Source organism: Cucurbita pepo, chromosome 3 (genome assembly GCF_057944985.1).
Source record: "Cucurbita pepo subsp. pepo isolate OVF chromosome 3, ASM5794498v1, whole genome shotgun sequence".
NCBI lineage: Eukaryota > Viridiplantae > Streptophyta > Magnoliopsida > Cucurbitales > Cucurbitaceae > Cucurbita > Cucurbita pepo.
In genome coordinates, this window is record NC_141800.1 from 14,469,627 (window position 1) to 14,497,540 (window position 27,914).

The 27,914-nt window shown below is 39.1% G+C and overlaps 6 protein-coding genes across 14 annotated transcripts; 2 read left to right on the forward strand and 4 right to left on the reverse strand.

Moving 5' to 3' along the window:
- Window positions 1–1,184: 1,184 nt before the first annotated feature.
- Window positions 1,185–2,364, forward strand: LOC111791171 (uncharacterized). 2 transcript variants are annotated; one of them, XM_023672413.2, is made up of 3 exons: window positions 1,185–1,626; window positions 1,736–1,831; window positions 2,049–2,364. In XM_023672413.2, the coding sequence occupies exons 1-3, from the start codon at window positions 1,197–1,199 to the stop codon at window positions 2,117–2,119; spliced, it is 597 nt and encodes a 198-aa protein (XP_023528181.2). In that variant the 5' UTR covers window positions 1,185–1,196; the 3' UTR covers window positions 2,120–2,364. The 2 variants fall into 2 exon arrangements, with proteins under 2 accessions (XP_023528181.2, XP_023528180.2); XM_023672412.2 differs by having other exon boundaries at window positions 1,185–1,831.
- A 966-nt stretch (window positions 2,365–3,330) lies between these two features.
- On the reverse strand, window positions 3,331–6,865 carry LOC111791201 (Major facilitator superfamily protein). 2 transcript variants are annotated; one of them, XM_023672452.2, is made up of 3 exons: window positions 6,299–6,865; window positions 4,201–5,105; window positions 3,331–4,049 (listed from the first exon to the last, which is right to left on the reverse strand). In XM_023672452.2, the coding sequence occupies exons 1-3, from the start codon at window positions 6,626–6,628 to the stop codon at window positions 3,584–3,586; spliced, it is 1,701 nt and encodes a 566-aa protein (XP_023528220.1). In that variant the 5' UTR covers window positions 6,629–6,865; the 3' UTR covers window positions 3,331–3,583. The 2 variants fall into 2 exon arrangements, with proteins under 2 accessions (XP_023528220.1, XP_086977970.1); XM_087121844.1 differs by having other exon boundaries at window positions 4,201–5,140; window positions 6,299–6,439.
- A 2,203-nt stretch (window positions 6,866–9,068) lies between these two features.
- On the reverse strand, window positions 9,069–9,914 carry LOC111791584 (uncharacterized). Its single transcript, XM_023672975.2, has one exon. It carries the CDS (start codon window positions 9,780–9,782, stop codon window positions 9,219–9,221), a length of 564 nt encoding a protein of 187 aa, XP_023528743.1. The 5' UTR covers window positions 9,783–9,914; the 3' UTR covers window positions 9,069–9,218.
- A 1,014-nt stretch (window positions 9,915–10,928) lies between these two features.
- On the reverse strand, window positions 10,929–13,038 carry LOC111791653 (transmembrane protein, putative (DUF247)). Its single transcript, XM_023673078.2, has one exon. It carries the CDS (start codon window positions 13,024–13,026, stop codon window positions 11,398–11,400), a length of 1,629 nt encoding a protein of 542 aa, XP_023528846.1. The 5' UTR covers window positions 13,027–13,038; the 3' UTR covers window positions 10,929–11,397.
- A 2,975-nt stretch (window positions 13,039–16,013) lies between these two features.
- Window positions 16,014–22,977, forward strand: LOC111791659 (uncharacterized). 6 transcript variants are annotated; one of them, XM_087122117.1, is made up of 5 exons: window positions 16,014–16,151; window positions 16,300–16,458; window positions 16,532–16,757; window positions 22,295–22,409; window positions 22,691–22,977. In XM_087122117.1, the coding sequence occupies exons 2-5, from the start codon at window positions 16,354–16,356 to the stop codon at window positions 22,863–22,865; spliced, it is 621 nt and encodes a 206-aa protein (XP_086978243.1). In that variant the 5' UTR covers window positions 16,014–16,151; window positions 16,300–16,353; the 3' UTR covers window positions 22,866–22,977. The 6 variants fall into 6 exon arrangements, with proteins under 6 accessions (XP_086978243.1, XP_086978244.1, XP_086978241.1 ...); XM_087122118.1 differs by having other exon boundaries at window positions 16,038–16,184; XM_087122115.1 differs by lacking the exon at window positions 16,014–16,151 and having other exon boundaries at window positions 16,202–16,458; window positions 22,304–22,409.
- Window positions 22,978–23,477: 500 nt separating this feature from the next.
- Window positions 23,478–27,861, reverse strand: LOC111791652 (ATPase 9, plasma membrane-type). Of its 2 annotated transcripts, XM_023673077.2 has the most exons (10): window positions 27,483–27,859; window positions 27,235–27,354; window positions 27,042–27,140; window positions 26,816–26,953; window positions 25,738–26,727; window positions 25,346–25,655; window positions 24,741–25,255; window positions 24,489–24,662; window positions 24,042–24,406; window positions 23,478–23,844 (listed from the first exon to the last, which is right to left on the reverse strand). In XM_023673077.2, exons 1-10 carry the CDS (start codon window positions 27,528–27,530, stop codon window positions 23,748–23,750), a joined length of 2,856 nt encoding a protein of 951 aa, XP_023528845.1. In that variant the 5' UTR covers window positions 27,531–27,859; the 3' UTR covers window positions 23,478–23,747. The 2 variants fall into 2 exon arrangements, with proteins under 2 accessions (XP_023528845.1, XP_086978238.1); XM_087122112.1 differs by having other exon boundaries at window positions 24,489–25,255; window positions 27,483–27,861.
- Between the last annotated feature and the right edge of the window lie 53 nt (window positions 27,862–27,914).

Consider the following 27,914-nt stretch of genomic DNA (forward strand, 5'->3'; position numbering starts at 1 on the left):
CGTGGGCTAGGGCATCTAAAAGAAGGGTCTTGCAAGCTAGGGTTTGTGTTTTACTGTATCCCATGAACTTGAAATTCGATTAGAGCCAATTTGGTTTCAGAAAATTTACCATACCTAACCCAAACCCAACCTAACTCTTATGATTCAAGTTGAGCTGATCCAATTTGTTATGTTTTCGGGTTCAATGTATATTCCTATTTGCGTCTATAAATTATAAAAAAAAAATATAAAATATTAATTTTAAACTAATTTAAAAGTACAAATAAATAAATAAAACTTATTCACACTAATTGTTGCCAAACAAGTTAAAAATCAAAACTAAGCAATCATGGTTGCTTTTAGTTCAACCAACCCAATTTTTTTTTTCTCTCCTTGATTGATGGGAAAATTTAAAAAAAAAATATATATATATATATATATATATATATATATATATATCACTTTTGACAATTTAATTGATTTAAGAATTTAATTGATTTAAGCGTATATTAAAATATTTATGTTCAATAATCACAATTTATCGATCAAACTGTATTTGGTTCAATTCATATTTTCTCTGTCTGTATTATTTGTGTTTTTTTTTTAAGAAAAAAAAAAAAAGTAAAAACTTCACCTAACCCCATTTTTAACCATTAAAATGGGTCATACTTTATTGTAATGATGACAAATAACAATAATAGAAAATTAAATATTTTTATCTTAATTTCATTTTTGTTTCTTAAAAAAAAATAAAAATAATTTTATGTTAGTTAGTTGGAACAGTTAAATTAACGTAGTGAGAACTCCACCTTTGTTATAATAATAATAAAAAGTTAAAAACTAAATATATTATTCAAATTATGATTTAATAATAACCTAAAATATCAAAACAATGAATAATATTCCATTTGAAAGAAGATATTTACATTTTATTTGAATTAAAATTACAATATATATATAATTTTGATTTTTCAATATTATAAAAAATGGGATAGGGTCGGGGGAGTGAGGATGAAAATATAATTCTCGTCTCCGGGTCCGTTTAGCTAGTTAAAAGAAATTTATCTTAATTTTTGAATTTAAACGATGATTCTTGTTTCGGTTTGGAGAGCGGGTCCAGATAAACAAACATCTAATGAAAATATAGCAACAATATATAAATTATGGTTTTTAAAAATTGAAATTTAGTTTTTTGGTGAGGAAAAAAAGGTTGGTTTATGTATAAATATGGTGATGTCTTCTTCTCCAAGTGTAAATCATTCACCACAGAGAAACAAGAAGAAGAAGAAGAAGAAGAAGAAGAAGAAGACATGGATTGGTTCTTATGGCTTTCAAGAACAGCTTTACATCCTGCTCTGGTCTACGAGTACGGCCTTGCCCTAGCCCATAACCAGCTTGAGCGAGAAGATATCCGCTATTTCAACCACGAATTTCTTCAGAGTATCGGAATCTCCATTGCCAAGCACCGTCTCGAGATCCTCAAGCTCGCTCGCAAGGACACCGCACTTCGTCCCCGTCCGATTACTCGCCTTCTTCTCGCTGTTAAGAGTACCAAGCGCCGTTTTGCTAATCTAATTCGTAGTTTCACTTATCGGGATCAAGACGACTCCAAAGCCCTAGTTCTTGTTCCGAAATCTACTTACGCGGGTAAATTCCTCAAACCGAATAGGAATTTGGCTGTCGCTAAACAGCAGGGGAAGTTTCTTCTCACTAATCGAAGTCCGGATACTTCTGGTCTGTTGCCGCGTGTTCACAGCTTTTCCGGTCCGATTCTGTACGGTCTCCGGCCGGAGGAGAGGAAGAGGAAGAAGAAGCAGAATGGTTACTGGAGGAATGGCGTCCAGGAGATCAGGTGGGATACAATGTTTAAGAATTTGAAACCTACTTGAATTAATTCGTGGATTGATTTTCTGAAGAGATCTAATGTGTTGTAACAATTCCATTACTGGAATCCATTGTGTTTTGTTTTGAATTGAGTTGATTCTGATGGTGAGAGATAGGTTTTTGGGATCTTCCACCAAAAGATGGATAGATTTTAGTACATTACATTACATTACATTATATTACAGTGGATGCTGCTGTGTATGGGAATTGGGAATGCTTCACTGTTTCTTTCTCAGTAGCAGAAGACAAGCTTTAGGAAGAAGAAGGGTGTGATGATTCTCCCTTTACCATGTTTGTTTCTCTGTTTCTGGAGTATGATTCGTTGGTTCATGCCTTTTAGCTCTCTGTTCTAACAGGCTCAATGAATGGGATGTTGATTTGTTGAGTAGATATCATAATCTGTGCCAAACCCAGCTTTTGTGCTTGTGGTTCGAGGCTTGTAATCTCATAATGATTTGTTTGAATCTCACTTATTTATTACAATTTTCACTCTCTTTTGCATTTGATTCCCATCTTTTCTGTTTGTTTCCTCGCATGGTGATGATTTAATTTGTTTCTTATTGAGAAAGCAAGTTTGATGTTCTTTGATTGAAGGCTGCCTTGGGGTTGGGGAAACCATTTATTTGCTTTATATTATAATGTTGACCATGTTGGCTATTTTATTATAAAAAATAAAAGGGTAATAATTTAATGAGATATAACGGAGAAGATTCATCGTTAAACTATATTCAAATTTACGTATATCACAAATATAATAAGTTAAATTATAAGTTTAGTTATTGAGCGTTTTATAGTCTAATATTTTCTTGAAACTTTATGTGAGATCCCATGAGGGAAATGAAGCATTGCTCGTAAGGGTACGGAGACCATTTCTCTAGCAGACGCGTTTTAAAACATTGAGAGGGGAAATCTCATCAGAGAAAGCTTAAAAAGTACAATATTTGTCGGCGGTGAACTTGGGGTGTTAGAAATGGTATTAGAGTCAATTATCAGACAATGGTTGGAGTAGAGCTAGACCGTTTCTATAGTAGACGCGTTTTAAAATCGTGAGGCTGACGACAATATTTAACGGGGCAAAGCAGACAATATCTACTAGCAGTGGGCTTGAGCTGTTACAAATGCTATCAGAGCCAGACATCGGACGATGTGCCAGTGAGGTTGCTGGCCCTTAAGGGAATGGATTGTGCCAGTGAGGATGCTGGCCTTAAGGGAATGGATTGTGAGATCCCACCTCAGTTGGGGAGGGGATTGAAACATTCATTATAAGGGTGTGGAAACCTCTTCCTAACATACACGTTTCAAAGTCGTGAAGCTGAGGGGAATGAAAATCATTACCATGGCGTAGAAACTTTTCCCTAATAGACACGTTTCAAAATCGAGAAGTAGACATCGATTTGTAAGGAGCTAAAGCGGACAATATCTGGAAAAAGCATTCATAAATAAATTATTAAAGGAAAACGAAAAGCATTGATAAATAGTTAAAAGTAATTTATTGAATAAAGCATGATGATGAAGTTCTTAATACCAAAAAAAAAAAAGAGAGGCATATTTCACATGGTGTTCATCAATGCACAACACTAACGAACACATACACAACAAACCCTAATACAACACACACATCCATTTTTAACTCACCCAATACAAGTTTGGCCAAACCCAACCACAAAATCTATCAACTTTTGGTTAGCCACTGCCCCGACCAACCGAACCCAATCTAGCATCAATGACCTGAATTCTGAGGCAACCGGAACGAGCCACCCGCGTACAGCATTTGATACACTGGCCTTAATCTAACAGTCAGAATGATGCACAAGATCGAGCCTAACCCGGCAACGCCTGAGAGGACGAAGAACGTTACCCTGAAGCACTCTTGGCCTATGCAGGTTATCGAACCTTGCTTAGCAGCTTCATTGTCGTATAAAGTACTCGCGAGTAGAACCGAGAAAAGGACTGCTCCTATCGGATTCCCCAGCTGCATGAAGTTGAAGATTACTCCGAAATTCTTTAGGCCGAAAATCTCGGATGCGAGAGGGACCATCATAGCATATAGAACTCCGTAGCTGATTCCCATGAGACCAGTGGCGACATAGAGAGTAACCGTGTGGGCGGACGCATACAGTAGGAATGCTACAGACATAAGCATAAGTGCAAACATCATCCACAACGACCGAGGTATCATTCTCGACCTGCATCGACCAATGAATGTGAGCAACTCATACACAGATTTGGAAGCATAATGATATCCCCGAAATCTGGGAACGAAAGCGAGCTGTTTCTGAGATAACTCATACACAAAAGTTGGAACAAATTATTAATTCGATTCGTAATAGCGTTTACCTGACAAAGTGTTCGGAAATAACGCCAGATCCTAGACGACCAACGAAATTGCAGAAGCTGAAAAGAGCCAACAGCAATGTTGTGTCATCAACACCCAATGAAATCCCAATTTGAGACAAATTGTTGAGAACCGTTATTCCCGGACCGACCCCGAGGAAGTACAAGAACCAAAGCAACCAAAAATCAGCTTTGATCACGGCTTCACGGAGCTTGAAATCTTCCCCTCGTTTCGGTTTTCTTTTCTTCTTATGAATCGCCCCTTCTCCCACAGCAAGAAGTGTTTCTACATCCGATGATTCGTCGTTCTCGTAGAAACTTCCAAGATTTGTAGCAGAGGAAGATGGGGTCAACAAAGGTTCTATTTGGGAAGAATCGCTTTCTCCAGAAGCCAAAGGTTCGGTAGAGTCGACTCGAGGGCCAAGTTTTTTCGTTTTAACAGAACAAATGGTCATTTTTATGGGAACAGCAAGAGGAGACATTAAAAGGACAACCATGATGGCAACTAAGGTGTACGCAACAGCATTGCTAGGGGTCGTCGTTGCATCTAGGATTGTGGTCGAGACTAAAAAAACAGCTAGCAAAACACAAGCAGCTTGCGTGAAAAGAAAATGATTACGCTCAGAAGGGTCCTCCGTTGAAGCCGGAGTACAAGGTCGAACAAAGTACATCAAGGCTAAACACAAAATCGGTATCCCGATCGCAAGAAACAACAGTAAATCCAAAGCAGACTTTCTGAGCACCATACTGTATATCACCGTATATACAGCTGCGCTAAGCCCGACATAACCTTTAAGAATGCCAGCAACGGTACCTCTGCTGAGAGGGAAGTTCCTCATGTTCGTAACGAGCACGGCTGTTCCAAACCATGCATTGCTATTTGTGGCAATACAATGTGTGAGCCATAGCTGCCATGACATTCAGGATGCTTAAACCACATGAACTATAAACGAAAGAATACAAGATCAAGAAGCAAGCTAAGAAAAGTGCTGAAAAGACAAATTATTGGTAGTTTAAGCTTGAGAGACCCCTCTAAAGGGGGTGTGTTCAAGTTCCTCTACTTACACAGGTATTCCTATTCCGTTCTCCGAGTTATCGATACAGCTTTTATTTCAATTCTCCCGTTTCAATAAAAAACGATAATCAAATATCAAGCAATCAACCAAGTGAGATATCAAAAGGGGTGTAGTAGAGTTGGTAGATAATAGAATGGTACAAATGGGAAAATCTGTTCGGTGAGATCCCACAACGATTGGAGAGAGGAACGAGTGCCAACGAAGACACTGTGCCCCCAAAGTGGATGAATTGTGAGATCCCACATCAGTTGGGTAGGAGAACGAAACATTCTTTATAAGGGTGTGGAAACCTCTCCTTAGTAGATGCGATCTAAAAACCTTAAGGGGAAGCTCGAAAGGGAAAGCACAAAGAGGACAATATCAACTAACGGGGCGGATTGTGAGATCCCACATCGGTTGTAGAAGAGAACGAAGCATTCTTTACAAGGGTGTGGAAACCTTTCGTAGCAGACGCGTTCTAAACACCTTGACGAAAAGTTTAAAGAGGACAATATCTACTAGCGGTGAGCTTGGACTCTTACATGTTGGGAATAACAGAGTAGAACGGAAAGTAGATGAAAGGAACTTGAGAATCAACGAAACCGAGAGTTTCGAAATCGCTCGAATGCGAAAGTAGGATTCATCTCGAAATCAACTTCAACCTTATCCATTGAATATCTATGGATTTCATCTAACTGATTGTGCTTGTGAGTTACATAAGATGGATAGTATGAGCATATCAGCATCAATATACTAGCTTAGTATCATTCAGATCATCTGAAGAACACAAAGCTTGCTCAAATTAATGTTTTATTATCTACTTTTTAGGAGTGTTCTAAAAAAACCAAGCAAGTTTTGAAAGCAGCTTTGATTTCAGATCTCCCAGAAACCAATAAATAAGCAAAACCACCTCCATTAACAGAGAAACATCAAGGTTTATAAGAACAAAGCAAACAAAGGAACTAATCTGTACAATTCATCAAGATCAGCAAACAAAAACCAGGAAAAACCCAACAAGTTCTTGAAAAGATGAACATTAGACTCACCAGCCAATAAGGCAGATTGGGGACAGTCCTGCTAACAGCAAGCCAAATAGCTCCATAACCCACAAAGCAACACACAGCACCGACCAAAAGAACAGCCCATGGGGGAAATCTGTTACAAGCAAGGCCAGGGAGCAAACCCACACTCTCCCCAATGTCATTAGCCACTCCAAGAACCGTAAGCTGCTGCTGATTCAAACCCAGAACAGATTTAAGCAAGTGTGAGTAAAGAGAGAAGTTATAAGAAGAACCAGCAGCTATTTGAACCCAAACAGCAGCAGCCAAGCCCACCCATGGTGGCCTACTTCCCCCTTTCAAAACAAGCTTCGACATACCCTTAAGATCAGGCGATTACCCTTAAACGAACAACAAAACCCCAGATGGGAAATGGGTTTGGATCCCTAAATTTGAGGGTTCAAAAGGGTTTAAGAAGAAATAAGAACAAACTCAAATTGGGTTTGATTTTGTTTGCGTAAAGCAGTAGGAGAAGTTGGTGATTTAAGGTATGGAGAGGTTTAGGTGTCGAATTGAATACAAAAAAAGGGGTGTAGCCTGACAGGCGAGCCGGCTCCCAACACACGCAGTAATAAGAAGTTAAGAATCAATTTTTTTTTTTTCTTTTTTCCTTCAAAATTGTGCATCATGTTCATACTTGTCGGTTGATCCTGCTTATGCACCAGATTCAATGGTGGTATTAAAAAAAAAAGTAAAAATGTAACACATGAGGTTAGGGTTTTCAATTTTTAATACCCATGTGATTGTCGAGATGAACCTTCAATGGAATCATTCATGATTTTCATCATTGAATATAAGCTCGTAAAAAAAAAAAAAAAAAAAAAGCATTCCACTAATTATTTTAATTAAAAGTTAGCACTTTTCTAATTGGTTAATACTTTTTTTAAATATTATTTTGGTCATCATATTAAATTATTATTAATTTTCTTTTTTTTTGAAAGAGGAGCTGTTTGAAATGATTAATGGTTAAATATTTTGAAAAATATATAATTTATTTAAAACGGTTATATTTTAGCATTTTGGAAGTTATTTTAAATAACTCTAATTATTAAACTTATTGCAAACGTGTCTAACATGCTTATAAAAAGAAAATTTTTAAATGGTTTAATAATAATTATTTTTTATATATAAATTTGAATTTAATAGGAAGCTATAATTTTTTTAAAAAAATTTTATATGGTTAATTTCTTTTTTAAAAAAACCCTATAAAAAACCAAATTTATAATTGGGAAGTATATAAGCAAGCTATTATTTCATATAATTTTGTTTTAATATTACTTAAATATTTTCAAATATTTAAAAATATATATATATATATTTTTTTTTTTTTAAATAAGCTAAACATCTCAAAATTATTATTATTATTTTTCAAATATGGCAGTAGAAAAATATTCTTTTTAATATATATAGGAGTTATTTTAAATTTACTACGAATTTTAAATTCAAAAATATTCTTCTTTTGCACGGAAACTCATAAAATAAATAAATCAATTAATTACAGATAAATACAAATATTGGGTAACGACTAAAGTTTGGATATTTTGTTCGGCAGATATAGTCTTGTTCGAAAAATTGTTAAATGGATGTGATGTCGAATTCATACAAAGTAAGCATCATTCTCATCCATTTACAACCCATCAAATATACCCAACTACTTTTGTGTTACGTATTTATTATTTTTTTTTCAAAGGTGCGAACTTTATTCCTTACACGAACTTTATATGAAAATGAGGCGTGGGCCATAACCGTCTAATACCTACTTTTTTATAACGGTGACATTTGACCTTTCATTCGCTAATCTTTATCATTTGATCTGTTCTTAACATACGTGTTTGAAAATCTGAAAGGGAAAGTTAAAAAAGTACAGTATCGGCTAGTGTGGTTTGAATTGTTATAGTTGGTCGGTGTGAGAACAAAGATGCTCGCTCCAAAGAGAGTGGATTGAAGGTCTCACATCAATTGAAGGTCTCACATCAATTGGAGAAGGAAACGAGTGCCACCGAGGACACTGACCTCGAAAGGACACCAATTATGAGATCTTAATAAATACAATATGATTTTTTTTTGTTAAATTAGATTACCTAAAACATATTATTATAAATGATGTGATACTATATAAACTTTTTAAATAGAACATACTCCTAAATTAATAAATAATACCACGTTTAAATTAAAATAGAATTTACCAATTAAATTTGTTATCAAATATATATCTTAAAATTTGTTTAATCCAATTTTTTTTTTTCAAATACATTTAATTTAAAATTGTTATTACATCTCTATCTTAAAATTTATTTAATTGATTTTTTTTTTCAAATTATTTACGGGGAGGGACATTTAATTATTTGATGAATTTTTTTAAAGAGAGAGAGAGGTATATTGATCAATAATATATAAAAAAAAATTGACTGGTGAAAAAAATATGATAATCAATTTCTAATTAAATGTTAATTAATTAGATATAATTATTGTATTAATCTTCCTAGAAAGAGTATATATATCTTAATCTTAATCTACATATTTCAATCTTAGTCTTGATCCGAAAGAATATATATGTTTCAATTTTGATAGATATATTTCCACCTAAATAGATTAAGCTATCAAATGAAATCTAAATAGACCGAGTGAAAAGAATATATATATATATATATATACATATATATTTCAATTTAAATTAAGTATTTCAATCTAAATTAAAATTAAGATTTTATGAGCAGTGACCAAGGCCAAACAAAACAAAATTAAATAAACTCTCCAATTAAAGAAGCCAAAATTCATCCCAATTCAAATCGGTTGAAACACGTCCAAAAAAAATTTACAAAGAATTGTTGGTCGAATTAAGGATAAACCGACGTCCAGAAAAAAAAAGAAAAAAAAAAGAGAATGATTAGGGCTGGAAAATGTGTCGCTACTCCTCCTCCTTCTCCTCCTCTGCTTTTGACATGACTGATAGACGGCTAGGCCTAGGTTGAAACGCTGATCGCCGCCGCACCTGATGCGAAGAAGGTCTAACCAAAGCCGCTAAAGCTGTTTTCACGAGATCAGTACCTTCCACGCCTCCAATTCTCACAATCGAATTCGCCATTGCCGATCTACGGAAATTCAACGATCCGTTCGAGAACTCGCTGCGATTCACGACATTAACAGAGTGCCTCGAATTCTTCTTGTGCAGCGAACACCTGAAAGAGCCTGGATGAGTAGACGGAGAACACATGCACCATTTCTTCTTATTCGACGACACCGCATTCGCATTTCTCTCGCGATTCTTCTGAACCGAAATCGAACGGCCGGGAGACGCCGGCCTTCCATCAATCTGAAATCTCACTGACGCCTCTGACGACGAACGCGGATACTTTCCGGACCTTGCCGCGGGCTTCGTAGACAACGGCCGAGACAAGAAAGCCGTAGTCGACGAAGCAAATGGCGACGGAGATGAAATTTGAGGAGATTTGGGTCCGATCAGCGAAGCCATGATGTTGCAGGCAGGGGAGTGAGGGAGAGAGGCGAAGGGTTTGGTATTTCTGGAAGCGCCAAAGTTTTCAGATGAAAATTAAATTGAGTCAGAGATGAAAATTATTTTTCTGTTCAAGTCCAATCGTGTATCAGTATATATCTTAATCACTTTATTTATTTTTTTAATTACGCTTTTGAAAATATCCGATCTCTCCTACATATAGGGGAGTAGTTACGAATTTTGAAGTTTTAAAATGAATAAAATACTCTTTTAAAATAATTTTGTAAGTATTTTTAAAATATAGGAGACTAATTTAAATAAATAGTTGAATAAAATAAAAGTTAAAAATTAGTTTGTATTATGAAATTTAATTTAAGACGTAAAGTTAGCCGTGGAATATTATATATATATGGTTCGATTTTTTTTTATTATTTTTAAGAAATGATTGGTAATATATTTTATATTATTTTAAAAAATGGGTCAGAAATTATTTTCTTTATTATTTATAATAATAAAGATTTAGTTGGTAGTTTACATCTATTTTTTTCTAAAATTCGTGCTTTTCCATTCTTAACGGACTCTCTAATTCCTGTAAACTAAAAGTTTTCTGACACAATTTAAATTAATAAAAAAATTAAATGCAGAAATATTGTATGGGTCAAATAAACTATCATATGGTTAATCAAACGAAATGGAGGGATGGAGGAACTTTAGTGGTTAATTACCCAAACACATACCTAGAGCACATATAATTTTCTCCCTAAAACTATTTTCAGCAATCATTCTTCATAGTGACAGTAGTGCTTGGTTACCCATTCACAAAACCCTTACTACACGAAAATTTGGTTACCCATTCACTCATCCCTTGCACATGAAAATCAACATCCACCCTTACGTCTTAAAATGAATATCAATGGTTGGTTACTCGATTTACACAGCTTGTACAATTAGCCTGTAGAGTGACCATGTTACTCGATTAACACAACGTGTAACCTTACTTTGATAACAATTTTCTACAATTAATCCGTAGAGTGACCATGTTACTCGATCCACACAACGTAACCTTACCTTGATGACCATTTTCTACAATTAGCCCAGAGTGAGCATGAGTGGGAATGGTTACCTATTCTCATGTAATCCTTACCACATGAAAATCAACATCCCTCTTATCCCTTAAAATCTTTTTTACAATAACCCTACAAGTGATCAATAGTGGTTGGTTACTCGATTCACACCCTGTGTGTAATGCTACTAATTTTCTTACCCTAAAGTAGTAATATCTCTACATGCATACTTTAATCGCACATATTTTTGAAATAAGGTCATTGAATATTTGAATAAAAGGAGGACCAAATTTGCAATAAATAGATTTGGGGATTTGAACGAGGGAGGCAGCAGGGGCCCATATTTTTCAAGGGCGCTTGGGAGGCAGCAGGGGCCCATATTTTTCAAGGGCGCTTGGGAGGCAGCAGGGGCCCATATTTTTCAAGGGCGCTTGGGAGGCAGCAGGGGCCCATATTTTTCAAGGGCGCTTGGGAGGCAGCAGGGGCCCATATTTTTCAAGGGCGCTTGGGAGGCAGCAGGGGCCCATATTTTTCAAGGGCGCTTGGGAGGCAGCAGGGGCCCATATTTTTCAAGGGCGCTTGGGAGGAAGGGCGCGAAAGCAACCAAACAGAGAGCAAAAAGCTTGCAGGGCGATCAAGAACAGAACCCAAGCCACCGCCATTAGAGCAAGCAAAGGCCAAGAGCTGTAAATATATGCCTCCACAAATCTTCCCATTTTCACTCTCCACAATCCATCGTAGTACTCATTCACCTCTTCGATCACCTTGTCCAACTCCAAAACTCTGCTCAATCTCATCGATTTGCTCATTCCATTCCACATCGCAGCGCCCTCTTCGTCGCTCTTCAGATGGTTCAGAATCACTCCTCCTTCTCTCAGCAATCTCACGTCTTCGTCGGAATCCACGATTCCGTTCATCAATTCCGTGTATCTTGTTAAAACCAGCGGCCCTAATCCGCTCGACGCTTCGTATGCTACTAAGTTTCTCAGCGTCGCTTGTGTGTTCACGTCTAGCCTCACCGTTGGAAGGTAGAGCGTTCCGGTATTTCTGTCGAAGGTAATCGTTGAGATTCCACCATGGGAGGGTGAGAAGCGGATTCCGGCTTTGAAGAGCTCTGAAACGGAGGGGATTGTTATTTCCTCCGTTAATGGCGGTCTGTTTGCGTTCGGATTTGAATCAGGGTTTTGAGGTTCTGTTTCTTGCTCTCTGAAGAATAGAATCTCAGCAGGTTGTTTTAAGATCGCGAATGGAGGGATCGAGGAGAGGATCGCCCATGGCAGCCGCGCTATCGTTTTCACATGTTGAGATTGCATCGCTCGCTTTGTGAAACGAATTAGGTTTTCGATTGATCTCAAGAGACATTGCTTGGATCTGTGTGCGACTTGTTGTCTGTAACTCAAAATTTGAGGAGATTGTTCGATCTCGTTAGGGTTTTCGGTAATTTCTGATGGTTCTTTCAATTTGGGAGTGATCATTTGGTATAAAAAGTCCAGCAAATGAGCGCAATCTGAAATTTGAATCTCTGGAATTTCATCCGTGGTGTTGAATGGAGAAAGCTCTGCGAACAATCCGATCAACATGGAGAGCAAAGTCTCGTCGGATTGTTCAGTGGATTCGAATTGGAATTCCATCATCTTCCTCAATACGAACAATGGAATCTGATTTTCGAGCATGATTATATCTCTGAGAACGGCGTTGTGCGCTGGCTTCGTCCCAGCGTAATCCATCAAATGCGACATTCTCGAAGAAACTCGCCGGAGAATCTTCAATTGTTGGGCGTAGACATTGAGAAACTCGAGCAAGAAACAGGCGTCAATGGCCATCATCCAGGCTAGAGTTTCGCTATTAAGATCCAAGTAACCGTGGTAATACGCTCGAATCTTATGCTCGAGCTTCGCCAATTGTTCAACGAGATCATGAAATTGGAGATCTCTCGGGCTGAATTTCTTAGCCCTTTTTGCAGCGGAGAGCTTGATTCTCTCCATCTCATGGAGCTCTGGGCGCCAACAATGGTAAGGACCCAACGCAACCAATTGCGGAGTGTAGGAATCTGGATCGGACGCCATTAGAGATTTAGGGACCTTGAAGATCGACACGGGAATCCCATCGTCGTCATCGAGTTCTTCTTCGAGGGTCCGACGAATTTGAATGACCCAGTTGCATTCGTCGAAGGTGGAAGAGAAAGAATTGGAGGCCATTGTGGAGTGCAGAGGAAGCTTTGTTCCATGATGGGTGAAGAAGGTTTGGTTTCAGTGATGGATTTGCGTTCTTTGTCTTTGGGCATTAATGTGGAAAGGGAGTTTGCAGAAGCACAGTTAATTAGAGCAAGATCAGAAACAGATTGAACAGCATAATGAAGGATGAGATTACGTTTATGAGGATGTATGTTTCTTATTTATTAAGCGTGAAGAACCACAAATTATTCCATCTCTTTAGATCCAACATCGGGTGAATGAGCATTATTTACAAGGGTGTGGAAATTTCTCATTAGCATACGCGTTTTAAAAACATTGAAGGGAAGCACCAACGAGAAGGGTGTGGAAACCTGTTCATTGCAGACACGTTTTCAAAACCTTAAGGGGAAGCGCTGACGAGGACATTGAGCTCTGAAGGGAGCTGGACACCGGGTGATGTATCAATGAGGATGCTGAGCCTCGAAGGGAGCTGGACACTGGGTAGTGTATCAACGAGGACACTAATCCCCTAAGGGGCTGGATTGACCACATTGATTGGAGAGAAGAACGAGTGCTTGCGAGGACACTGGGCTTGAAGGGGTAGATTGTGATATCTCTGGAGAGGGGAACGAAGCAGAACGCCGGGCCTCAAAGGAGGTTGGATTGACCACATCGATTGGAGAGAGGAACGAATGCTTGCAAGGACGTTGACCCCGAAGTGGTGGATTATGAGATCTCAGATCAGTTGGAGCGGGAACGAAGCAGGATGCTAGGCCTCGAAGGGAGTTGGATTGACCACATCGATTGGAGAGAGGAATGAGTGACCGCGACGATGTTAGCCCCAAAAGGGTGGATTGTAAGATTTCTTGGAGAGGGGAACGAAGCACGACGCTGGGCCCTGAAGGAGGTGGATTGACCACATCGATGGGAGATAGCAAGGACACTGTGCCCAAAAGGGGTGCACTGAGTGATCCCACCTCAACTGAAAAGGGGAACGAAACATTCTTGTGTGGAAACCTTTCTCACTCGTTTTAAAAATCTTGGAAGAAGTCGGAACACGAAAGCCCAAAGACCACGGTAAACATTCCATCAAAATTTCAGTTTAAAATCGACTCAAGCACGCTCATTAATTAGGCCAGATTACAATTTTAGGTGAAGTTTTGAATGTTTGTAATGGGTCACTTAGGGTAAATGGTGGTTGCAGTAATTGATTGAGAATGAACATGCACGTAAAGAGTTGCGAAAAGTTGTTGAATAGAGTAGTTGTGTTGTTGAGTAGATATCTGAGGTAAGAAGTAGTTGTCCTTCAATCTATGAAAATCCCAGTGGAATCCTAAAGAAAAGTGAACTGAGCTTTCAGTTGGCGTCATCCATGGCGGCGCCTCTGCATCTCAACGCAAAGCCTTTCAAAGGCATGGCCGTTCAATTGGCAGATGAGACTCTTTCAGCAGCAAAGCCATATCAGTGTTATATGTACCATTCCTTACTCCTTCACTTGCTGGTCGTGGTGAAGGGACCAAACGAACGCGTCGGAGTAGATCGTGGTGGCAGTGAAGGAACTTCTCTCGCTCTCGCTCTCTGTGTGCTATTTATTGGTCTTGGTCAAGAGAGAGCTTTGAGTCTTTTATCCCTTTAGTCATCTAATAGTAGACGTCAATCCTAATAAAGAACGCAAGAAATTAGAGATGTTGAACATGAATGACAATTTCTTCTATTTCAATCTGAAAGAAAATTTTCTCATTTTTATATAATTTAAAAGAAAAGATAATTTTCATTCTTCAATACAATTTATATTAAAAAAAAAAATAAAAAATACAGCACTTAATAATTTTGATAATATTTCATAAAAGAATAATATAAAGTTGAAATTAATTTCTAGAAATTTAAATTTAATAGTACAACAAAGTCATACACAGGCATATATATATATATATATATATATATATATATATGAATGACAGGGGCGACCGAAGCCCTGGTGAACGGCGGCCGTAACTATAACGGTCCTAAGGTAGTGAAATTCCTTGTCGGATAAGTACTCGCACGACAGGCGTAATGATCTGGGCACTGTCTTGGAGAGAGGCTCGGTGAAATAGACATGTCTGTGAAGATGCGGAATACCTACATCTGGACAGAAAGACCCTGTGAAGCTTCACTATTCCTTGGGGTTGGCTTTTTGCACCTGGACAAAAAGACCCTATGACAAGACCCTATGACAGAAAGACCCTATGAAGCTTCACTATTCCTTGGGATTGGCTTTTGGCCTGTGCAGCTTAGGCGGAGGGCGAAGAAGGCCCCCTCCCAGAGGGACCTGAGCCATCAGTGAGATACCACTCTGGAAGAGCTAAAATTCTAAAATTGTGTCAGGACCTCAGTCTCAGGTACACAGTTTCTATGGGGCATAGGCCTCAGGTAACGGAGGCGCATATATACATAACTAAACGTTTTTTTATATGAAAAAAATAGAAACAAATGCTCGGAGGAATCCACACATTTATTGATTCCAAAATATGACGTGTGTACTTAATTTATATATACTTTATTATCAACGCATGACATTTCATTAATGAGGACCTTGCTTTAACGTATTGAAACCAACTAACGAATCTATTTCCTAACTTTTAGTTGTAAAGTGACGTGACATCGTCTTACAAGCCATTTGTCAAAGGCGGGGGGTCATGGTCGCTTGATCCCTCTTTTTAAAGCATATTTTTTCATCTTTCGTTGGCACGGTACGTTTCAAAATCTTCTTTTAACCTGAATTTGATGATCCCGACAACTCCAATTAATTTAAATCGGTTACGCTCCTACCAAGTAAGAACTATATTCTAAAATTTAATTATTTTAATTAGAATTTACTCAAATGATATTTATCAGAAGAAAATTGGATGGATAAATGCATTTTAAAAATAATAGTTCCTAATTTTATTAGAAGAGTATCATTCTTAATATAATTTCATATATATTAGTTTTTGTTAATTTAATTAAATAATTAATACATATTATTTAAAGCAAATTCTAAATATAGCAACCAAAACATATTCTTCTACGCATGGCTTACAAATCCGCAGCAGTAGAGTGACTTTAAACCAGAGAGAAGAAGATGATGATGAAGAAGAAGATGATGAACAAGAGTTTATTCTGAAGAGGTCGCTTTCAGAGCACAGATTCTAGACGCCTATGTTGTTTTTCTACTTTTCGAAAGAGAACAGTTCTGATTAATGTTTACTATTATTATGCTTCTGTTGCTTTGAATTCTCTGTTTTCTGATTTTGCTCTGTGAAATTGATGTTTCAGACAGTACACTACAGAGAGATCGTCGGAGAAGAGCGGAAGAATCGAGAAAATCAGATGGAGAACACTCCTTCCTGTCCTCGAAGTGTGAATGTCAATCTCAAAAATCTTCCTCCAATTCATAATCCGTGTACTGGAAATGCAAATCACTCCTCGATTCCGGTAACATGCGGTTGATTGTATTCAATTTTCTTTGAAGTTCGAAGGAATTTGAGTTTTATCTGAATTGTTTTAGGCTAAATTTGAGAAATCGAGGTATATTGGGCGCGTTCCTCAGTTTATGCCACCTAATCACTCGCCGGATATAAGGCCGAACGAATATGATGGCTTGCCGTTGAACACGGCGTGTTTTGATTCTGCTCGTTCTCCTAATGCGAGGACGACTCCGGAGGAAAGGAAAGAGAATTTCGGGGATTCAGCTTCGAGGTCCAGTGGTTGCAGTCATGACTCGACCAAAGAAGGTACCGGTTTAAACCTAATTCCTTGAACTTGATTGCTGCTTAGGATTCGAGATAGATGACTCCTGTTATGTTTCATCATCTTCATGGATCGTTCTTCTCTTTGTGATTTTACTGTGTGAATGTTTGCTGAATCACCACACCTAAATGGGGGTGAGAGTTCTCTTATTTATAATCATTTTCAGGATACAGAAATATGGTAAATTACAAATAATATGGAAATAGTAATAAAAGGAAAGTATAATAAATGAATGCAATATATTTGCCTTTAATAAGAGGGCAAATATGGTAAAGGCAAATATCTAGTGAACGGTCAACTATCCTTAACACCCCCCCGCAAGCTGAGCGTCGGATTTGAACGAACGTAAAGCTTGGATCTAAAAAATTCAAAGAGAGGTCGAGAAATACTCTTTGTGAAGATGTCAGCAACTTGGAGATGAGAGGGTACATATTGTGTGTGAAGTTTGCCAGCGATAACAAGTTCTCGAAGAAAATGATAATCTAGTTCAACATGTTTGGCCCGCTTGTGAGAAACGGGATTAGAGCTCAAAAAAATAGCACTTTTGTTGTCACATAAGAGTAAGGGCTGCTGTGAAATAGGGACCTTGAGGTCATGCAAAAGATGCATAACCCAAAGAAGTTCAGCAGCGGTTGTGGCAAGAGCACGATACTCAGATTCACAGCTGGAGCGTGAGACAGTAGGTTGCTTTTTGGCACTCCAAGAAACCAGATTGTTACCAAGATAAATAGAATAGCCGGATGTAGAACGACGAGTATCGGGACAACCAGCCCAGTCAGCATCCGAATAAGCGACTAGCGTACTAGGAACAGTGGATGGACGAAAGGTAAGACCAAAGTGGAGTGTTCCTTTGACATAGCGAAGAATACGTTTGACAGCAAGAAAGTGATCTGCAGTAGGGGCATGCAAGAATTGACTGACAGAATTGACAGCATAGGCAATATCTGGACGCGTAATAGTCAAGTACTGAAGGGCGCCAACAAGAGATCTGTAGAGAGTAGGATCAGAGAAAGGAGAACCATCAGCAGTCAGGTGTTGAGAAACAACCATGGGAGTGTGAACTGGTTTGCTATCGAGCAACTGAGCACGAGTAAGAATATCTCGAGCATATTTTAACTGACTAATAAAGAGACCATCAGGAGTGGGTGAAGCTTCAAGACCAAGAAAGTAACTGAGAGAACCCAAATCTTTGGTAGCAAACTCAGAATGAAGCTTGCGAGTAAAGCTGTCAATAAGAGATGAGTTGTTGCCGGTAACAATAATGTCATCAACATAAAGAAGCAAATAGATAATGTTAGATTGCTGATGAAAGACAAAAAGGGACGTGTCAGCGCGACTGCAAGAAAACCCAAGTGTGAGAAGAAATGAGCTAAAACGCTGAAACCAAGCACGAGGAGCTTGCTTTAAACCATAGAGGGCTTTCTTTAATAGACAAACATGAGTGGGAAATCGATGATCAATATACCCAGGAGGTTGTTCCATATGAACACGTTCAATAAGAGTTCCATTGAGAAAAGCATTCTTGACATCAAGTTGTCGAAGAGGCCATTTATTTGTGACTGCAATAGAAAGCACAACACGGACAGTGGTAGCTTTGACAACCGGACTAAAAGTGTCAGTGTAGTCAAGACCAGGAACCTGAGTATAACCTTTGGCAACAAGACGAGCCTTGAAACGCTCGACAGATCCATCAGGCAAATATTTAATACGAAACACCCATTTAGAGCCCACGATGTTGGTGTTGGCAGGGCGAGGAACCAAAGTCCAAGTATCATTTTGTTGTAATGCTCGAATTTCTTCATCCATGGCAGCCACCCAAGCAGGATTCTTAGCCGCAGATTTGAATCCTTTTGGCTCAGTGGATGCAAGAAGAGCAGAAAGAAGTCCAGATGAGCCCAAAATACCAAGATTTGCTGGATGACGAGTCTTGAATATACCAGCTTTGGCTCGTGTGATCATAGGATGAGTGCCCAAAGAAGAGAAATCAACAGGAGGTTCAATAGAGGTCGAATTAGAAGTCGAGGGTGGCAAAGTGGAACCTGCAAGAGAAGTATCAACCTGCACAGACTCATCTACAAGGTCAGAACAAATATCACATGGGGATGAACTGGATCGAGGAGTTTGCGGTGATGAAGTGGTAGGGGGGGATGAATCAATATGATGAAAATGTGGTTCTAAGAAATTTGAAATAGGAATAGAGGAAAGAGGTTGGGTCTGGGAGCTAGGGATAGCAGGAAAGTGGGTTTCATCAAATTGAGCATGACAGGTGATATATAGCTTAGTGGTGGCCGGATCAAGACAGCGGAACCCTTTATGAGCAGGACTATAACCCAAAAAAATACAAGGAATGCTGCGGGGAGAAAGCTTGTTAGGCACATAATCACGCAAATAAGGATAAACACGACAACCAAAGGGATGAAAATTGTCATAATGTGGAGTGTAGCCATAAAGGAGTTCAAAGGGTGACTTACCTCCAAGAAGTGGAGTAGGCAACCGGTTGATAATATAAGCTGCAGTGCTGAAGGCGTCAACCCAAAAACGAGAAGAAAGATGAGAGTGAAAGAGAAGGGCCAAGCCAGTCTCAGTCACATGACGATGTTTTCTCTCAGCACGACCATTTTGAGCAGGTGTATATGGACAAGAGAGTTGATGGTGGATGCCAGAATTACGTAAATGAGTTTTGAAACAAGTACTAGTAAATTCGGTACCACCATCGCTTTGAAATACCTTGATACGAGAAGAATATTGATTTTCCACAAATTTTTGAAATTGAAGAAAAATATCAAAAAAATCAGATTTAAATTTTAAAGGGTAAAACCAAGTGAATCGAGAATAATCATCAATAAAAATAACATAATAAAGGAAACCCGAATTTGATTTGACGGGAGAAGGACCCCAAAGATCACAATGAATAAGATCTAACACATGAGACGACCTACGTTCATTGCGGGAATAAGGCAATCGATGACTTTTCGCAAGCTGACAAGTATTACATAATGATGGAGAAGGCAATAAAGACGTAAGAGAAAGATGACCTTTTCTATTTAAAAAAGAAATAACAGAATGATTCACATGACCTAGACGAGCATGCCATAAATCATATGAGGCACGTAAAGATTTGTTTCTAAGGGCTGAAATAAAAGCAGAGTTGCCGCGCTCCAGCACATATAGCCCTCCATCTCTTTTACCGGTTGCCACCACCCTTCCTGTTTGACGATTCTGGATAGTAATAAGATTATTAGTAAATGTAACGGAGAGAGGAAAATCAGACGTTAATTTACTTATGGAAAGAAGATTTTTAGTGAGGTGAGGGACAACCAAGACATCTAACAAGTGAATATTTGGAACAGGAGAAAGAGTACCGGTGTGGGTAATGGGTAGGGATGCACCGTTTCCTACAATCACAGAGTCCTTACCCGTGTAATTTTTAGACTGATCCAAAATAGATGGGTCGGCAGTCATATGGGCCGAAGCTCCAGTGTCCAGAAACCAATCAGCAGTATCGGGTCCAGCAATAGAACATGACGTGTTAAAGGCTTCAGCAAGGTGAGCATGAGAAGAATCAGGTCGAACATACCGTTGGTTGCAGCGGTCAGCATAATGGCCCTCTTTGCGGCATATTTGGCAGTGAGGTGGTCGACGACCTTGACTTGAGTGGGTTCGTCCTCGATTAAAAGAGTTGTTTTTGTGAGAATAAGAACGACCTCGCTGGTTGGTAAAGGAAGCAGGGTGGCTTCCATGGGTGCGACCACGATTAGTGACTGTGAATGCTGTAGGAGTGGAGTTAGAGGACTTAAGGGAGAGCTGAAACAACTCAAAACTTTCAGCTTTAGAGACTAAATCTGCAAAACAGGGGATAGAGGTGAGAGCCATCTGAGCAGTAGAAAAAGCTGAAAATTCGGTGCCGAGTCCACGAAGGAACCAGTGCACTTTATCAATGTCCTCGACCGGTCTGCCGATGGCATGAAGTTGGTCACAAATTTTTTTGAAGGCACGGGCATACTCAGCAACAGGTTTGGTGCCACGTTTCATCAACTGCAAGTCATCCTTGAGTCTCAATTCACGAGCTTTCGACTGATGGCTGAACGTAGTTTCCAACGCAAGCCAAACATCACGTGCAGTAGAGAGACCAACGACAACAGCCATGGCTTCCTCAGTGAGAGAGGAGAGCAGGAGACAGAGAAGTCGTTGATCGGCTGCTCTCCATGCCAAATATTTGGGGTTGAGTGTTGAAGAGGTTTCTGGTTCAAAGCGAGGTGGTGGAACCATAGTTCCATCGACATAGCCCAGCATGTCTTGACTCTCAAGGAGAGGGAGAAGTTGGCTTTTCCAAAGAAGATAATTGGAGGAAGAAAGTTTGATGGTGATCATATGGATTAGAGTATTGAAAGGAAGAAGATGATAAGAAGATTCGGAAGCCATAGAGAAGAAAGGATCAGGTTGTTAAACCGAAAGGGCTCTGATACCATGTGAATGTTTGCTGAATCACCACACCTAAATGGGGGTGAGAGTTCTCTTATTTATAATCATTTTCAGGATACAGAAATATGGTAAATTACAAATAATATGGAAATAGTAATAAAAGGAAAGTATAATAAATGAATGCAATATATTTGCCTTTAATAAGAGGGCAAATATGGTAAAGGCAAATATCTAGTGAACGGTCAACTATCCTTAACATACTGGTTTTCTTCCAACGATTGATTTCCAAATGCGATTTATTGTTCATCTCACAAGCCACAATCACTCTCCGACTTCGTCCCTAGCACGCATCCATTAATTTCAAAGTTCAGTTGTGTTTTTGTTTTTTTTCCTTTTTTTATTAAAGAAAACGTTGTCTACAGTAAGCATCTGGTCTCTAACATTTCCAAAACAGAACTCTGCATGAGGATCATTTTTCGAGTTGTGTTTGAACATTATCATTACTTTCCTATTTTTCATTTCTTGTTTTTTTTTTTTTTTCTCCCCATTCTTCTAAGGATGACTTGTTTTAAAAAATGAATGAAGTTGTGCATTCAATAACGACAACATTAAGATTTTTAAATTACTCGATCACAATCTTTAATGGCTGAAAGTTGTGAGAATAGTTTTCTAATCTGCCCTGCTCGTGAGAGCTGGTATCTCAAAATCCCACTTCTTATATGTAAATAGGAAACCAAATAATTTAAAATTTTTGTTCTTTCAAACTTGACTTTGGAGCTGAGCTCTCTAGAAAAAACTAACTGAGATATCAGTTAGTCAAACATGTTTATACATTTTTTAAACGAAAAATTGAATACAATTTTGCAACTCAAGTAGAAAAATCACAAAGCTCTTGCACTTTGATGGCGTACTTGATCTTTGTTAAAGTTGGATAAGGAAGATAGCCGACTTTCTGCTTTCTCTATTACAGCTTGAGTTTATTGCCTTTCTGATTCCCATAAGAATTACCATGGCGTTTCTGAAAAGCACTGTTAATGCACCATTTTGGGTACTGAAAGTTGGCTTAAATGGTGTTAGCTTCACCTTTTTTCCATTTTAGGTACTTCAGTAAAGAAATCGGCGAAGTCCCTTCTGTATGAGATATGCACTGCAAATCACTGGAAGCCTCCTCTGTTTGAATGCTGCGAGGAAGAAGGTCCAAGCCACGCAAAAAAGTAAGCTCATTGAGACTATCATCAACATGAGTTATGAACTTACAAACACTTTATTCTAGTAACTTGTCAGCTCAAAACTTTCAACGCCCTGATATTTCTAAGAGTACTTAACTAAAGATGTAAGTAATCCTTTTTCTGCTTTTGGGTGTGGATTACGCGTTAAAACTCAAGAAATTGCCCTTGGAACAACTACTTTTGAAACCTCTTTAAAACCCTGAAAGGGAAAGTTCATATGGTCATCTGTGTGCAAACATGAGGAAGAATATTGATGGAAATTTAAGTTGGATGCAGGTACACATTCAAGGTTATTGTAGAGATGAAGGGAGATTGTGGAGAAGATTTGGAATGCTATGGAAAACCTCAAACAAGAAAGAAAGTAGCAGCAGAGGATGCGGCAGAAGGAGCAGTATGGTATTTAAAGCATTTGGGGTATGGTATTTAAGAATAATTAATTAAGGGAATTGTAAAGAGCTAGAAATGGGAAATGAGTGATCATTTTGAACCCAAGACTCTTTTTCAGGGCATAAAATTATTTTCCAATTGCTAGAAAAGAATTCCATATTCTATATCCAATCTCCTCATATCTTTTTGTCACCCCCTAATCAAGTAAGTGGGTTGGTAGCAAGGATCATGACTATGAGCCATGTTCATTTATTATCACGTCTGCCTTAGTTTTCCTTGTGGCTGGATCAGGGGTGACAACCTGTACTATGAGTGCTTGTAGCTCTGCTCGAACCGCTTGTAGCGTCCTCTAAAGTTTTGCTCGAAGCGCTTGTAGCCTCCCCTCAAGTTTTGCGTGGAATCGATTGTTCTCACACCCAGGTTTGCACCTTATGATCACAATTTTTTTTTTTTTTTTTTTTTTTTTTTTTTTTTATAAAATATCATTTAAAATAAATTTATTTATTTCATACTTTTTTTGTATCATAATAAAATTTGATATCTAATTTTATGAGATTTTTTTAATAATAGAGATTAAATGTTACTAAACTATCATGAATGGTATGAAATTTATTTCAAATTTTAGGGTTTTATATCTTAAATTTAAATTAAAAAGTTGAAATATAATTAAATTCAAAATTATTTATTTTATTAATAATAAGACCCTATCCGTTCACACGTGTCGGGTTAATTGACCAGCATAGGATTACAGCAAATCACAATCACACGTGCTGGCGACTTATTGCCATCATCCTACTTTCCTACTACAAAAATCAAACAACAAGACAGCCTCAATAATGAACGAAACCAAAATCTCAATTTTCTGATTTCTTTGTCTGCTTGCTGTCGCCGGCGGCCTCCTTTCCGGCGCCGGTATCTCTCTCTCTGTCTTCTTCTTCAAACAGTGTAGTGTTGTTGGATGGTTTCAATGTCCAGTCCCTTTAGCTTCACCACCGATTCAACATGTCCCTTCAATGTGTGAAGCTCTCTCAACCTTCACAATCAATATCAAAATCATCATTATTCATAACACTAAAGAGAAAAGAAAATATCGGATTGAACACTAAAGAAAGTATTCGTAACAGTTCACGCCTACCACTAGTAGATAATGTCAGTTTTGGCTCACTACGTATAGCAGTAGGCCTCACGGTTTCTACAGTTTTAGAAAGCTTAAGTTGATAGGGGTTATACCTTGCGACCTCAGCACGCTTCTTGGCTTGCTCAGCGATTTCAGACAGCTCCCTGTAATTGTTCTTGTCATGGAAGAGGTCAGATACTTCTGGAGGCTGCAGGCCATGAAGGGTACGTTGAGCTGCAGCCCATTGAGCCTCCCTCTCGCCAATGCCATAATCCTTCTTTGATGTGAAAGCAGTCCTGTTTTGGAGCATATTATCCCAAGCCTTGCCGCTCAATGCATATCGAGTGGCAAACTTGAAAACATCCAGAGGAATGTAGAAGACTATGCTGTAGATCCAGATCACTCCAGCCCATCCCCATCCAATCCCTTTCATGTCAGCAAAGGCCCAGTTCGCATACACAGCAATCAGGGTAGCCACCTTAACAAAATCAGCCATGGAAAATCGTAAGCTTAAACTTTCATGGGCTCATTTCATGTCTTTATATTCCAAGTGTTCTTACCAGCTGTGCTACGAAGAAAGCAAACACTAGGAGAAGACCAGGGCGTTCTACAAAGGACCAGCTTCGAGATCTTGTCACAAAGATGAGTGCCTGACTGACCGTGCTAACTTGAAGATAGACAGCTGCTGTGAGCTCGCCGCTGCTTTCTCTGATGGAACGCACACCAAATTTGTCCTGCACGAAGAAAAATATGAACACAGAAGCAGAATCATTAACTAAAGCAACAACCCAATTGCTTGGAATTTTCCCTACCGAAAAGAAATCGGTAGTGTGAGCGATCCAGAAGAACACAACAGTCATAACGGCTAAGTATGAACCCAAAACAACGCCGGTGGCAAAGATCTCGCGGAGCTTCCATGAATCCGGGAGAGGAGAGGGTTTTACTCTGTCTTTAGAGATGGTCATGATGGTGCCATCATTGAGTATGGCTATGATCAAAACCATGAAAGGGGAGAAGTCAAATTTCCAAATGAGAGCTATAAGCATAAATCCCACAACAATACGGATGGTTATGGAGACTGCGTAGATGGTGTAGTTCTTCATTCTTTGGAAAATGGCTCTGCTTGTTAGAACAGCACTGACGATCACGCTCAGTCCTGGCTCTGTCAGGACAATATCAGAAGCGCTTCTTGCAGCATCAGTTGCATCGGCCACTGCAATTCCTATGTCGGCCTTCTTCAATGCTGGCGCATCATTCACACCATCTCCTGTCATACCACAAATATGCTTCCTCTCTTGAAGCCTCCTTACAATTTCATATTTATGCTCTGCATTTAACAACAACAACGGACATTCAGGCACAAACATAACTAAAAGAAAGCCTAGGATCGATCGATCGGTTTAGTAATTCGACTCACCAGGGAAGACTCCTGCAAATCCATCAGCCTTCTCAATAAGCTCATCAATAGGTAAAGAAGAAATGGACTCGTCCTTGCTTTGTCCAAGAAGTGAGGAAGATGGGTACATGTTCGTGCCCATTCCAAGCCTGCGGCCAGTTTCCTTGCCAATGGCCAGTTGGTCGCCAGTGATCATCTTGACGTTGACACCAAGATGAAGTGCCCTTCGGATTGTCTCTGCACTATCATGCCTTGGAGGATCAAAGAGAGGCAAGAGACCAACAAATTGCCATGGCCCTCCTGCACCTTCTTTGGTCTTTTCTGGAACGGTCTGCAGCAACAAAGAGATTTCATCATCATAAATGTCATTCACTTATAGATTATGGGATTTCGAGGCCAAACCAAACAATTACCTGTCGGCCAACAGCGAGAGAACGAAGGCCACGATCGGCGAATTTGTCAATGATTGAATGAGCCTTCTTCTTGACATCATCACGAAGGTCACAAAGTTCAATGATCTGCTCTGGTGCTCCTTTGCTAACACGGTGCCAATTGCCATCATTGTCAATATAAGTAATAGCTGTGCGCTTCTCAACTGGGTTAAAGGGCAAGAAATGGACCTCCCTTATGCCTTCTCTGGCCTCCTTAGGATCACCAAGCATCCCAACAATGCAAGCATCAATGGCGTCTTGATTCTCAACCCTGGAAGCTCTAGCTCCAAGCAAAATCACAGTATCTTTGTCCACATCTCTAACAAACACCTCAATCATGGATTTGTCAACTGTAAGCTTATTGAGAGTTAGAGTTCCTGTCTTATCACTGCAGAGGACATCCATTCCAGCCATTTCTTCAATGGCTGTCATTCTCTTTGTGATAGCACCCTGCTGGGATAGCCTATGAGAACCAATAGCCATAGTGACTGATAAAACAGTGGGCATGGCAATTGGGATACCCCCAATGAGTAGCACCAAGAGATTGTTAATACCATCTCGATATCTACGATGTTGAATTGGGTACATCACTACTATTTCTATCACCATCCCTACGGCGATGGAGCAAATGCAGAAGTTTCCAATGGCAGTCAACACCTTTTGGAAATGACCCACTTGATTTGTGCTATCAACCAAGTGAGCAGCCTTCCCAAAGAAGGTGTGGACACCAGTGGCAATTACAACAGCCTCGATCTCCCCTTGCTTTACAGTGGAACCAGAAAACACTTCATCACCAGAGCTCCTTGTCACTGGTAAAGACTCACCGGTAAGTGCCGACTGATCAATCTTCAGCGGATCGCCTTCCAACAAACGAGCATCGGCTGGAATGATATCTCCTAACTTAACGCTGATCACATCTCCTGGAACTAAGATTGCAGCCTCTTCCTCACACCATCTTCCATCACGAAGAACCTAACATGAACAACAAAGTCAGAGATGATTTCGATTCCATTAGTAATGGGGATTCGGAATATCACACATGTATCAATCAACTCTTTACCTTGGTTTTTGGTGCAAGTCCTGCCATGAGTGCAGCTGCAGCATTGCCTGCATTGTTTTCCTCTATAAAGCTGATTGTGGAATTGATAATAAGCAATGCAGTAATACCCACAAAATCTTGCCAGTCGGGTGGTTGCCCCTGCAATTTAGCCATTAAAATCATATGACTATCTCAGCAAGAGCTTATCCTTTTCCTTATAGAATACAGAGAGAAAGAGAGACGTTACCCCTCCATTGGCAAGAACAATCGCCATGATAGCAGCAGCTTCCATAACCCACGAAAGTGGATTCCACATAAACCCCAGAAACTTGAGAAATTTACTTTCCTGTTCATGAAGAGTTTAAAAACCATTAGAATTTTCTTTCAATTGATAGCAAAAGTGGAGAAAACTACATCTGATCATTAAGCTATTAAGTGACCTTCTTCTCTTCAAGCTTATTTGGGCCAAAGAGTTGAAGCCTTTGGCGCCCCTCCTCTGAGGACAAACCCTCTCGGGTACATTTCAGTTGTTCAAACACTTCCTCAACGGGTATACGCTCCTGTAAATCACAGATTGCCAAAATTTTAAGTTCCATCAACAAAAGCTTCCTTCGAAAACTGAAACCAAATCTTCCAATACGTTCATCGTTTCTCAAACAGAAACATAAACAAGATGAGAAGAACTTACAAGATCGACGTTCTCATTCTTGATCTCCTCTAAGCTGATGTCGGTCATTTTGAGATATATAAAGAAGGAAACAGAAGAAAATATATATGATTATAGCAACGAAAAAGAAAACGGAGAGAGTTTTTGGTGAAATCAGTGTTTTCGATTTTCCATAAGTATAGATTAATGAAGCGCCATCAGGTTCCTTCAAATCGAGGTTGGGCGGGGGGGGGAAAATGGTTAATGGTTTTATTCTTTTTTTGGTTTTTCTTGTTGTGTTGAAGTGAGGAGGAGTAAGGTGCTTTTATAGGGATGTTTTTGAGAGATCTTGATCGGAATGAGCGGAGGAGCGGAGGAGCGAGATTCTTGGTTCTCCTGCAGGCCCGGTCTTCCGCCATTGCTGCTACTTTCTGTTTCCTTCTCCTTCAGTCTAGCGCCATCTGTTGCAACTGG